Source organism: Perna viridis, chromosome 9, assembly GCF_037379345.1.
Source record: "Perna viridis isolate PV_CMFRI_1.1 ecotype Kerala chromosome 9, ASM3737934v1, whole genome shotgun sequence".
Classification (NCBI taxonomy): Eukaryota; Metazoa; Mollusca; class Bivalvia; order Mytilida; family Mytilidae; genus Perna; species Perna viridis.
Window position 1 is genome coordinate 1590406 of NC_142453.1, and position 12492 is coordinate 1602897.

General features: G+C 33.2%; 1 protein-coding gene and 1 long non-coding RNA gene across 2 annotated transcripts; both read right to left on the bottom strand.

Moving 5' to 3' along the window:
* Positions 1-919: 919 nt before the first annotated feature.
* Positions 920-3433, bottom strand: LOC148606059 (uncharacterized). Its single transcript, XR_015915197.1, has 2 exons — positions 1760-3433; positions 920-1112 (listed from the first exon to the last, which is right to left on the bottom strand). It is a non-coding gene; the product is annotated as an uncharacterized LOC148606059 (long non-coding RNA).
* A 2904-nt stretch (positions 3434-6337) lies between these two features.
* LOC148606060 (heat shock 70 kDa protein 12B-like) lies at positions 6338-6784 on the bottom strand. The gene has a single exon (XM_088546063.1). It carries the CDS (start codon positions 6782-6784, stop codon positions 6338-6340), a length of 447 nt encoding a protein of 148 aa, XP_088402189.1.
* Positions 6785-12492: the final 5708 nt, after the last annotated feature.

Below are 12492 nucleotides of genomic sequence, written 5' to 3' on the forward strand. Positions count from 1 at the left end.
GGCCAGGGAGAACTGATAAACACAACAAAGAACATAAAATAATTAAAAAAAAGAGTGTACAAAGGTACAAGAGAACATGAGTAATTCTGATACGAATAAAAAAACTGAAAGCATGGACCGGGAACACCGGGTAAGTGCCGTTTGCTGTTTAGGGTTAGTCAATGAAGATGACAATTACACATTCGTCGATGACATGACAAATCCCAAGCGCAAGAAAGATAGACCAATTGACAGCAAAATCATTCATGGCTTATATATAAACTATCTACTAGAATTAGAAGAAGTTCAGCATTGTCAATGGAACAAAAACTAAAATTATTATGCTTTTTTTCTGTAATGTGATAAATAGATCATTACATAGCATATCCGTATTGGACCTCGGACTAAACGTCCTCGGTCTAACATTGGGGTCTCGGGATGATACCTGGCCGATATGAGTAATGCCGCGTAATATTCTATAAGTAAAATTATCCACGCGGGCAAAATGAGCAATATCACAAATATATGTATGAAGAAAATAGAAGTAAGTATTTCGAATCGGTCGTAAAAAGCATATATAATGAAATTCTAACATTCTCATTGATGTTGTATATTTATGCTCAAACAAAAACCCAGCCAGCACAAACACATGCTAAAATGTTTTAGAAACGTTTCCTAAAAAAGACTGAAAACATTTTTAAGAAATGTTTTTAAAACGTAAAAATGTATGGTTGCAGAAATTTTATAATAACTTGTTCAATAACCATTCACTATAATGTTATTAAAACGATTCCTTAAAAAGACTGCCCACATTTGTTCAGAAATGTTTTTAGAGCGTAGAAATGTATGGTTGCAGAAATGTTCTAAAATCGTTTTAAACACCTATTCACAATAATGTTATTATAATGTTTGTTTCAATAACATTTGTGTCAAAACAATCTTAATTATGAATATTTTAATGCAAAAATTGCATACACGTACAACGGGTTTAACATGAGATAAAACATGTGTAGAGTTCTCTACATTTTGTAGATGTAGCAACAAACGAAACGTCATTTCAAATATAGGTTTTGTCAGTTCAGTTATTCATCTTCAGGCTTCTCAAGCAGTGTCCATTTCCGTTTTTTGGTTTCCTGAAACCAATATGTACATGATTAATGGTATAGTCACGATATATATATACCTACAGAAGTTATAGGTTATAATTAAAGCTAAAGGAAAAAAGTATACATACTATTAATTACATATTACTTGATTCCTTTTGCAACAGGTGTATGTGTCAATCATGGAAATACCATTGTCTGCTAGATTAAAACATGCTGTTTTGTATCAAGATTTTATTTGGACTTGGTAAAACCATGAATTGAGGTTTTAAGCTGGAATTGTGGCGAGTAAAGCTATGTACACCTTTAAAATGTATGTCCTCCTCAAACAGGAAGTGGATGTCCACGTTACCAAACTTCATACATATGTATTGTAATTAAAACTTCATCGAAGTTCAGCAAAAACAGAGGTGGATCAAAGAGGGGCCCAGCTGGGTCCCCCTAATAATTGAAAAAAAAAAATTATTTTTATAGAAAATTAATGATACAACTAATAATGAGCCCCTAAATGGCCGTATTTCCCCACCTTTTCGGAGTTTTGGATTTGCTACTGATTTGTGGAAAACAGTGATAGCATATTTCCGGTCAAATGAATGAACAGATACACTAAAAGACTAACAAATGCCATGATCACTTGTCATGGTCCAATCAGATTCTCATCACTACATAAAGCCTACATTGAAAAAATATAATCATCTTGGTTTATTGGGAACATTAAATCATTAGTTATAAGCTTCTTTTGTAATCCTTATTCCTTGCAAAAGAGAGAGATCATGTGTATTTCTTATGAAAATAAGTTAAAAATAATGAATATGACATAACTGTGAACTTTATTAAGTCGATCCAAACCCCCGAAGAGGATACAAGTCTGCAATAAACAATTTAAACACATAAATATGCCGAAAAAAATCACAATATTCAAAACTAACAAAACATATTCAATATTATGAACCCAATTTTGACAATATGTGTGGTGTAAATGTTTCAAAGTTTCTGTCAATTTGGCTTTCGATACATGTAGGACATGAATTTATGTTATAAATTCTAAAAATAAATTGCAAAGTTTCAAAATGAATGTCCTGGTCAGATTGAATGCAAAATATTAGCCTAAGTACTCATAAACATGATCACAATATACATACAACTAACATGAGGATGAAACATAGTTTAAACATACATCTATAATGCAAAACTGTTGGAAAATACCCACTTCAAAATGATTGTAAACTGTTGACAACACACGTTTATATTCATTCAAGATAGTTGTTCTCTTTGACACATGCCTTAAATGTACCAAGTTTGGTCAGGAATTAACGTAAAGTTTGAATGTACATGTCAACATAGTCAAAACTAGTGACCGGGTTAATACCTATGACGTTCTTTTGTAAGATAATACGCATACTGATAAAGATTTGCTCTGATGTATTTCAATAGCAGCATTTACCCTATTATCTATATCGTTCATCCTTCCCAACACACATTTTGAATGTAAATATTTTTTTTTATTGAAAGTGGGAGGTCAAATATTAAGCGGTCATTGCGCAGTCAGGATATAGGCATGGCTATGTAAGTAAAAAAAATGTATGGTGCGTATCTTAATATTTCTAACAAGAAAAAGTTAAAACATCACGACGTTATCAATGTTTTAAGAGATATAGAAGAGCAATAATATGAAAAGCCTATTTATTCTGGCAAACTATAATACGAATAACCTTGTATATATTTGCTTCTATGCTTGGAACACTATATCACTGCAAATTAAAAAAAATATAAGATGTGATTAAAAGATTTTAGTAATATCAAAGTTAATCAATTATAACATTGACTGGAAGTAATATATGGACCCTGAAAATATAAAATATCGATATAAATTTATCGAATTATTTCTTTTCTTTTGTTTCACTTTCCAATTATGTCTCTCATGCTCTCCGTACAGAAAATATTATCCCTATTGAGAACTGATGACGTAGTACCCATAAAGTCATCAATAATAGGTCATCTAACAGTATGTGTTTTTCTCACAATGTAAACATACAATCTCGCCAATCTTCTGAGAAAATAAAAACGATCAGTTCTTATAATGACTTTAAAATTGTAGCTAAATAATGAGCTGTTCAACAAACAGGTACATGTAAAGAACATTGATATGCTATCAAGAACCGATGACATAAGGGTGTAGGACGTTCTTAGTGACGATCAAAATAAACCTATTTATAGAAATTTCGGCAATATAAACTTATCAATTAATTGGTTGAGACACTTATCTATCATAAGGAAATAATCAAATGTTAAAAACACTCCGTGAGTATCAACACCTAATTGTTTGATATAAATTTTGACATGTTGACGTTATCATTCCGGACATGCAATTGAATCAATATTATATAAAACCGGAAACGGAGAAACACATAAATTTTCCGAAGCAGTACAAATTTGTAGGGTATTACATAATCAAAATTAAAACAAAATCAGAAATCATTTGAGTGTTTGTCTTCACTGCGTGATGTTATCTAGTAACTGGGAAATTGTAAAATGACTGATTGACCAGATATGTTCATAAAACAAGGTTACACAGACTAGTATTTATTCAAATTTCTTTGGAATACCGTTTTTAATCTCTAATTACAAGAAATCGTACTAACAACTTGTTGAACAGATTCAGCTCTTTAAATCGTCTTCAAAATAGTGTGGATATGTGCTCCTTGTACACGTGTGTAGGATAATACACACACTGATAAAGATTTGTTTTAACCTATTTAAATAGCAGAATGTGGCGCATCATTTACACTATTATCTTATTATTTCTAGGGAGATGCTCCCGTGCAGGTCCGGGTGTCAAAAGAATAGGCCTGCAGCAGCGCTAAGTTTGTCGTAAAAGGCGACTAAATAGTGCTCAAAACCTAGCTGGGGCTAGGCGCTCTGCCTAAAGAGCAACTAGGATGTGTGCCCCAGGTGGTGGAATGAGGTACCCTGGTGTGTGATATGCTGGGGTTGTCAGGTTGTAATATGGAAAACCTGACCCCAAACCATAGTGGTGTACCGTGTTGGGAAAGATATGTCACGTTCCTCGCACGTTAAAGAACCCTGCTGTGGTATTCGATAGGAGTAGGAACCGTTGCACTCCGCCACATGAGGCTAAATTGCCCTACCTTACCCATCCCTCCCTTTTCCTAGTGGGAATCAAAGTTTTCCGACCCTATTATCCTTGTGTCCCATCCTTTTTTTCATTTCATTTTCATTTTATCATCCATTTCATGTTCATCGTCTGAATGTAGCTGAAATATTGCTGCTCGGACGTTTAACCCCAACAATCAATCAATCAATCTATGGAGATGCCATCATCTATATATCATCGATGTTGGTAAATTTAAAGACAAGAAAAAGTAAACTTGAATGAATTAATTGTAAATCAAATATGCATGGCAAATTAAGAAGACTATTATTACATGTACATGTATAATGAATGTGTATAATACATGTATCTTTGTTCGGTCGTTTTTATTTTTTTAGATGATATAACTATATATAGCCTTTATTGTCTTATAAAGCTAGATTATCGTAATTTTTATTTCATGGCTTATTTAGTTTTATTCTATACTTGATATTTATGCGAAACTTGTTTTTTAAATATGTAATTTAAAATAGTTTAGAAACATTTTCTAAATTTGTTTTAAAGCGTTTTTTTAAAAATTATATAATAATATGTTTTTTTCTTAGATTTCTACAAATATTTATTGAACATTTTAGGTTTTAACATGTTTCAAAGGAATGTAATAAAAACACTATCTGCACCATTAAAACTCATTTACTCAACGTATCATAGTTTTTCTTTCCTCTTTCGTCTACCCCGAAATTTTCATGACCAACACGGCGGTTGTTTCTAAAAAAGCAGAGCACGCTTACCTTACCGGTGCACCTGTTCCGTGCTCCCAGTTTTTGATAGAGTAGGAGTTGCCCTTTTACTTTATTACTTTGGATTTATTATTTTTGTTGCTTTATGTTCTGCGTTGTGTTAATCAACTGAATGTTACTTCCGTCATAAGTTGGAAAAAAAAAGAATTTATGTGTATTTGTGCCAATCAACTTTTGTACTGCATTCGGAATTCTTCATTTGGGTTTATGAATATCTACCATAGTTTTGAAAATATAGAAAATACATTGACATGTATTACAGATGAACATGTAATGCACAGTAACAAACTACCTCCTGAACAAATTTTCATTCCAATGGGCACTAACTGTGCTCCTCTCCAAGCCATTTTTTTATATTCATGCGATGCTGAATTTCTTCAGAACCTCGTAAAGAATAAACAAATAAAAGATGTTAAAACTTGATATACAGATACATTGTTGATAAATTGTCCATCAACAACCCTTCTTTTCATAAATGATTACCGTCAATATCTCTACCAGAGCTCGAGATAAAGGATACTAGAGAAACAGCCCATCTTTTTGCACATACATCTCGAATTTGTGGTCATCTCAGTTCTAAGATTTATGATAAAAGAAACGATTTATTTTACTATGATGAATTTTCTTTACCTTTGCAGCAATATTCCTTCGTCTCCTTCACACGGTGTTTATATTTCACAATTGATTCGTTACGCTGGAGCAAGTATTAACTATTCCGGTTTCCTTGAACGCCTTTTATATTTTCGTAACAGACTACTGAATCAGGAATATGAGAAAATGCGTCTAAAAAGGTCTCTTACCAAATTATTTTTAGATATCAGTCCTTAGTTGAAAATACTCAGTTTCTTCTAAAGCACTGGGCAATAACTGTTTTTCTTTCTTTGGGGGAGGGGATGTTTTTTTTCTTGCTTTTGTTCATTCTGTTTTGTTTTGTTTTGTTTTTTTTTTTTCTTTGTTTTTTGGGTTTTTTGTTTTGTTTTTTTTTTGTTTTTTGTTTTGTTTTTTGTTTTTGTTTTTGTTTTTGTTTTTTGTTTTTTTTTTTGTATATTGTTCTTTGTGCTGATGTGACCGTTGATTTACAGATTATGACAATATCCTGCAAATACTTTTTAATCACCCTTGATATCAAAAGGTTCGTAGGGGTCAAAGTATCTTTTTTCATTCATCGGGCCAAGGCCTGCTTTTGATGGAAGGAACTCAAATTGTATACATGTACACTCTCCTGTTTCAACGTTAACGAATGATCTTATCATTTCAGTCCTAGCGATTTCAAGTTCAACATTTCCTTCAACCCTCTACGGCAAACGGACACATTTGGGGACAGGAACTATTATAGTTGCATGTTAACGACATCCGTCGTCCGTTGTGTAAAATGGATCTTTATGAGTGCTAACGTAGAAATCAATTTCGATTGGTTCAACTCTGTTGCCTTGTGATTCTGGCTCAAAGTAGGTTTCACATAGTACTATTGATCTTTTCTCATCTACTCTAACTTCTTCGTCCACGTATAAGATCTGGAAAGTATCATTGCAGCAAACCTTACCATCAATTATCACCTTTTTATCTTCACTGTGACACAAGGTGTCAAACGATTTAGCTATTTTGACATGAAATGTAAATGGACAAATTCTTGAGGTGACCATTTTCGGATGGTGCCCATACACAACTGCCCCCTTGAGAACAGAAAGTGCTCCTTCTGCTGGAATATAAACATCGACTCCAGTTCGTTTCAACTCAGTTTGGATAGCATTCTGTAAAAAATCGGACTCGGAGAGACCACCTACCAGCATTATAGCGGAGACATCTGGACATCACTCATTTGGCAAAATTTGTCTTATTTCCGAAATTTTTTTCCAATCTGCAGCCGTAAAAAGACTAATAAATAGCTCTGATTTTATAATAAGTTTGCCTCTTTTCAAAACTAATTTGTCCTTGTAATCAGAACAACTAGGCATTTCTCGCAGTGTCATTCCTGATGATTCAACAATAAATTCATGAAATGTTAGAGGTAAAACTATACGGACATCCTTGTTTTCGGCAAATTTTAAACTTTTTTTTCTTCATCTCGAAACTACGAAGCAAAAATTTCGACTTTGGTATTTCTTATACTTGCTAAGATTCTTTGGCCCTACTATGTTCGAAATGACTTGTAAGAAATTTGTATTTGTGCACTCTCCACCCCATGGTCCTCAAAGCACTTTGTTTATGATTTTCAAGTCGCCATTTTCTGAGATTGCCTGTTTGGAAATATCAATCGTCCCTCCAACAATCGCAATCAAGCAATACATGTAAACAGTTACATTGTGAGAATACAAATTTACACTTTAAAGTAAAACTAAGATGTGACTCTGAAAGTCTCACCTTAGATTCACATTCCACCAAAGAGAACATATATTTATATGTACTTTTTTAGGTATGCAATTGACGAACATAATTGTCTTTTTGATATTGAATTATAAAGAATTATCTATATGTATTCACACTTGATATTCGGACACACAGATTATTTCGATTGTAGTGGTATCTCCAACCTCATATGATAGTATACATCCCTTGGCTCAACCTACAAACTCCACAAATATCCATACAAACAACTTTTTATAGCTGGATCTGCAAAATGTACCACCAAACCTCTTTCAAAACTTTTAACATCTATACTCACAACTGTCAAAGAGAGTCTGCAGTCTTACCACAACATGTGTTACTCCCGTAGTGGTATTAATTCAATGTGGATCCTGAAAAAAAAGATCTTTTAGAGACAATCAGTTCAAGACTATTATCTGAATTTAATAACATTAAAACCTATGTATACTTTTATTCCCCATACTCAGTTAAAATCCCGACAACATATTTGTCCAGTGTGCTGGACGTATTTTTCAACAAACGGTCGGCATTCCAATGGGAACAAATTTTGCTCCTTTACTTGCTGACCTTTCCTTCACTCTTTAGAGGCTGACTATATAGCTGATCTGATCAGAAAGAAAGAATATCGTTTGGCTAGATCCTTCAATCTCAGTTTCCGCTATATGATGACATATTATCTTTAAACAATCCTAATTTCGGGATTTGATACATAGCATCTACCCAAAAGAACTTGAGATAAAAGATACTACAGACACTGTGAAGTCAGCCTCATATCCTGACCTACACTTAGAATCGATGGTAAAGGAAAACTTTTGACCAAACTTTACGACAAATATGATAACTTTTCATTCAGAATTGTCAACTTTCCTTTCATCTGTGGCAACATCCCTTCGGCTCCTGCGTATGGAGTGTTCATATCACAACTCATACGTTATGTCAGAGCTTGCCGAAACTACGCAGAATTTTTGTATCGTGCTAGAACTCTAACAAATAGGCTTCTGGAACAGGGTTATGTTGCTTCAAGATTGAAGTCATCACTACAGAAGTTTTATGGTCGTCATCATGAACTCGTGGATCGTTATGGTGTATCCGTCAGCACCATGAAAACTGATTTATTCAACGGTTCATAGTTTTCCTTTCCTCGTTTGTCTAACCCGGACTTGACTTTTTATGAGCAACTCGGCGGGTGTTTCTAGAAAAGCAGAGGACGCTTACCCTACGGGTGCACCTGGTCCATGCTCCCAGTTTTTAGTGCAGTCCGAGTTGCTCATTTGCTTTTGTTACTTTGTATGTATGATTTTAGTTACTTTATGTTCTTTGTTGTATGTCTGTTTTCCATGTCTGGTCTTTGTCCATGGATTACATTCTTTTGATTACCGCTATAACCTTGGTTCCATTGATTACGCTTTCATTGGTAATGCTTTTACCAAATCGGACCTATTGTGGTTGTTTTAAATTGTTTACCTTGATATTTCCTTTTATTATATTATTATACAGACTTTCTAGTCAATGCCTAGAGTTTTCCTGTTTGGTAAATATGTTATTACCCTTCATTTACAATAGTAACTTTGAAACGGAGTAATTATAACATTATTAGAACATTTCGTTAACCATAGATAATATATTGCAGATGACTGGGAAATTATTGGTATTAAGAACAACTCTTCCTTAAAACCAAAAAAAAAGACAGAAGGTTTTGATAAGTGACTTTTGCAGTTTTTAATCCAAAATATTATTATTGGAAATCCTTCAGTAGGTTTCATAAAAACTGTATTGGCCTCTAAAAGTGAAGATGAAAGTTGTCCACTAGAGATATTAACACTTAAAATTTGATTACATTCTACCTGAGAAATTAACGGGAAAATTGCAGCCAGCATTTTTACACTATAACCAGTCAAAAAAAATTTCACGATATAAAGAAGATCCAAGGAAATAAACATAGCAATTGCTGTTTTAGAAACTGGCAGAAAAAAATTACAGTTTCGTAGATTATCTGAAGATATGATGGATCACTTTTTGGCAAAACCATACCTACATGTAAGTGTATAGAGAAACCAATTTATGTTTCGAATGTAAACTTCTCCGACATTCCATTCAAAAAGTAAACATATTCTGTTTTAGAATAAAAAACCTATTTTCTTTTTTTTTTTTTTTTTTTGCTTTAGGTAATTAATTAAGTGTATTTCCGCGAAAACAGTAGATATTACCGAGATGATATTGTTCATGGTCGTCATCATGAACTTGCGGATCGTTATGGTATCGATCTGCACCATGAAAACTGATTTATTCAACGGGTCATAGTCCTCCTTTCCTCGTTTGTCTAACCCGGACTTGACTTTTTATGAGCAACTCGGTGGGTGTTTCTAGAAAAGCAGAGGACGCTTACCATACCGGTGCACCATACTCCCAGTTTTTAGTGGAGTCTGAGTTGCTCATTTGCTTTTGCTACTTTGTATGTATGATTTTAGTTACTTTATGTATTTTGTTGTGTTTGTTTATTATCCATGTCTGGTCTTTGTCCCTGGATTACATTCTTTTCATTACCGCTATAACCTTGGTTCCATTGATTACTCTTTAAAGTACCAGACTTTGTCAAACATATCAATTGCCTTAAGTTTGAGTTAAAGAATAAAACTAACAAACTATAAAATGAAAACACAAGAGATCCAGATATTTTTTTTAAGTGTTGGTGCAAATCAGGAACAAAACAAGAAATCAATAACACCTGTGTGCTATTTAACTGCTAATCCATTAGTACGTGGGCTGAGATACCCCCCGTGCACCCCCTCCCTCCTCAACGAATATTTTTGTCACCAAAAAATAAAATGTTGCATTTTTGTACTTTTTGGTTACTTTTTATACCTCGTTGAGACCAAAATCTATTTTTAAGTTTTTTTTTATTCTACGAACTTCGTTTTTCTACAGAACGTAGCAAACTGACGTATGTGTGTATCATCATGTAACCCAATGTCTCTGCTTTACAATAGTACCAAGAATGTTGCGGTAACACATGGGGTTTTCCGGTAAAATGGAAAACATTTACCCCTACCCCGCCGAAAATTCGCTAAATTGACACATTTTTCAATGTCAAAACCCCTAGATTATTAATGCTTCGGTATTTTATATTTAGTATTATCACAATTTATACTTCTGGGGTTCTTTTCATGAATTTTGGCGATTTTCGTAGTCAGAATTTATCAAAATATGCGGATGGGATTTTCGATTTTTCGGTCAAAAGTCACATCAATTCGATTCTATTACAATTTGTAAACAAGGTAATCTACACTGTCCTCCTACACCATAGGTCCCCAATAGTATCCCCCTACCCAGTCGTCAGACTTGTCTGACTAGAACTATGTTTCATATATTATTACCGTTTACCAGAAAACAAAATTTAAACCTTCTTTAACGTCGAGGCTCCATCCCTTGTATTAAACATAGGGCTACGCAGAAGCAGCTTCTTTGATATGCTATCGTAAACCCTTCTCGTAGATTTGCTTCCTATTTGGCGGGTTCTTATTTTATATTTTATATTTTTTGTTTTGTTTTATTTTGTATTGTGTTTTGTTTTATCTGTTTGTTTGGTTGGTTGGTTATTTTTTGTTTTCTTGTATATTCATTCTAATCTGAAGCTTCCTTCGTGATCAGTTCTAAGGTTGCTGATGAGGGATTATTCTTTAAACACATGTTCAGTATACCAAAATGCATTATAGATATAGGTGTTTTTTTTTATTGTACTCGTTAATCTATATCATGTGGACTTGTTTTATGTTATCTATTTATATACTGAAGTAGTTCACTTATTTTGATAATATTTCATGGGGGAATCGAATTATACAACCTTTTATGCCTGCTTCGTCAGCATGTAGACGGGAACCTCGAACAATTGAATTAACGTTTCCATTTGCATCCCGTATTTCGTATATACAATGCATGAACAGATTAATATATTTCATAATAATAGAAAGGAAAATAAAAACAGATGACTTCATGAAAACATGTGCATAGATTAACATATATATTAGTTTTAAGTACCTGTGATATAATAATTGTCTCTAACACTGATTGTGTTTTTATAAGAATTCAATCTTGTTGTGATCATTTCTTGAGGACAACTTTGAAACAAAAATGTTTTGAATTCCTTATTGTATAATGCATATAACGTATGTTAAGGACACAAATTAAACAAAATAACCTCTAACTAGTTTAGGGTAAAAATAAGTTTCCTTGCATGTATTTCAAATTAAACCTCCCATGTTCAGTTGAAGAAGCAGAAATGTTTAACTGCAGCACACACGCTACAACTAAATACCTGTTATGTTGTATAAATATGTTGCCAACGAGAACGACTTCTTATGTATCGTGCTTTCACTACTCTTGTCTACTTCTATTATAAACAAAACTGTGCCTGTGTTGTCTTTCATCACTACTTGGATCTTATTTTCTAAGAAGAATTTTGGTTTTATATAAAACGGTGTGTTGGATTAGCAACTTATCATCTTATGTAAGAACTGGGATCAATTACAAGGCAATATAAGGCATGACTCATTTAGCATTGGTAAATTTGAATTAAGACAGGACACGACCTAAAACAAAAGTATGAACAATTTACAATTCTACATCATTTTGATGTATCGATCTATTTCATATGTGGCGTTGTCCATTTCACGACTGTAAGTTAAGCATTGATATAATAACATGTTTCGTTAATTTAAATTTCTTACTGATATATGAAAATAGATATTATCATATCATGCTTTGACAATAAACATATTTGTGTATATAAAACTTAAATACCTAATGGACTTGATGAACTATCTGTAAGCTGTCTTTTTTTTTCTACTTTTAATTATTACCTAATGTTTTAAGATATAACACTTGCTTGATGAGTACAGCGTTTAATGTTATTTATCAGCCCTACCTTCGTCCAAGTCAAATGTATTTAACACGCAACTCATCTGTCCTAAAACAAAAGAAACGAATCACCAATACATTAAATGGCATTCAATCTGTTTAAACTAAACAGCTAAAACATACTCTCGAGTTTGTTCTGTAATCTTTTAATGCAAAGTATTTTGCATTTGTGACCTACTACTTTTCTCTTGTACAATTAAGGAAGTCCACTTGTTTATTG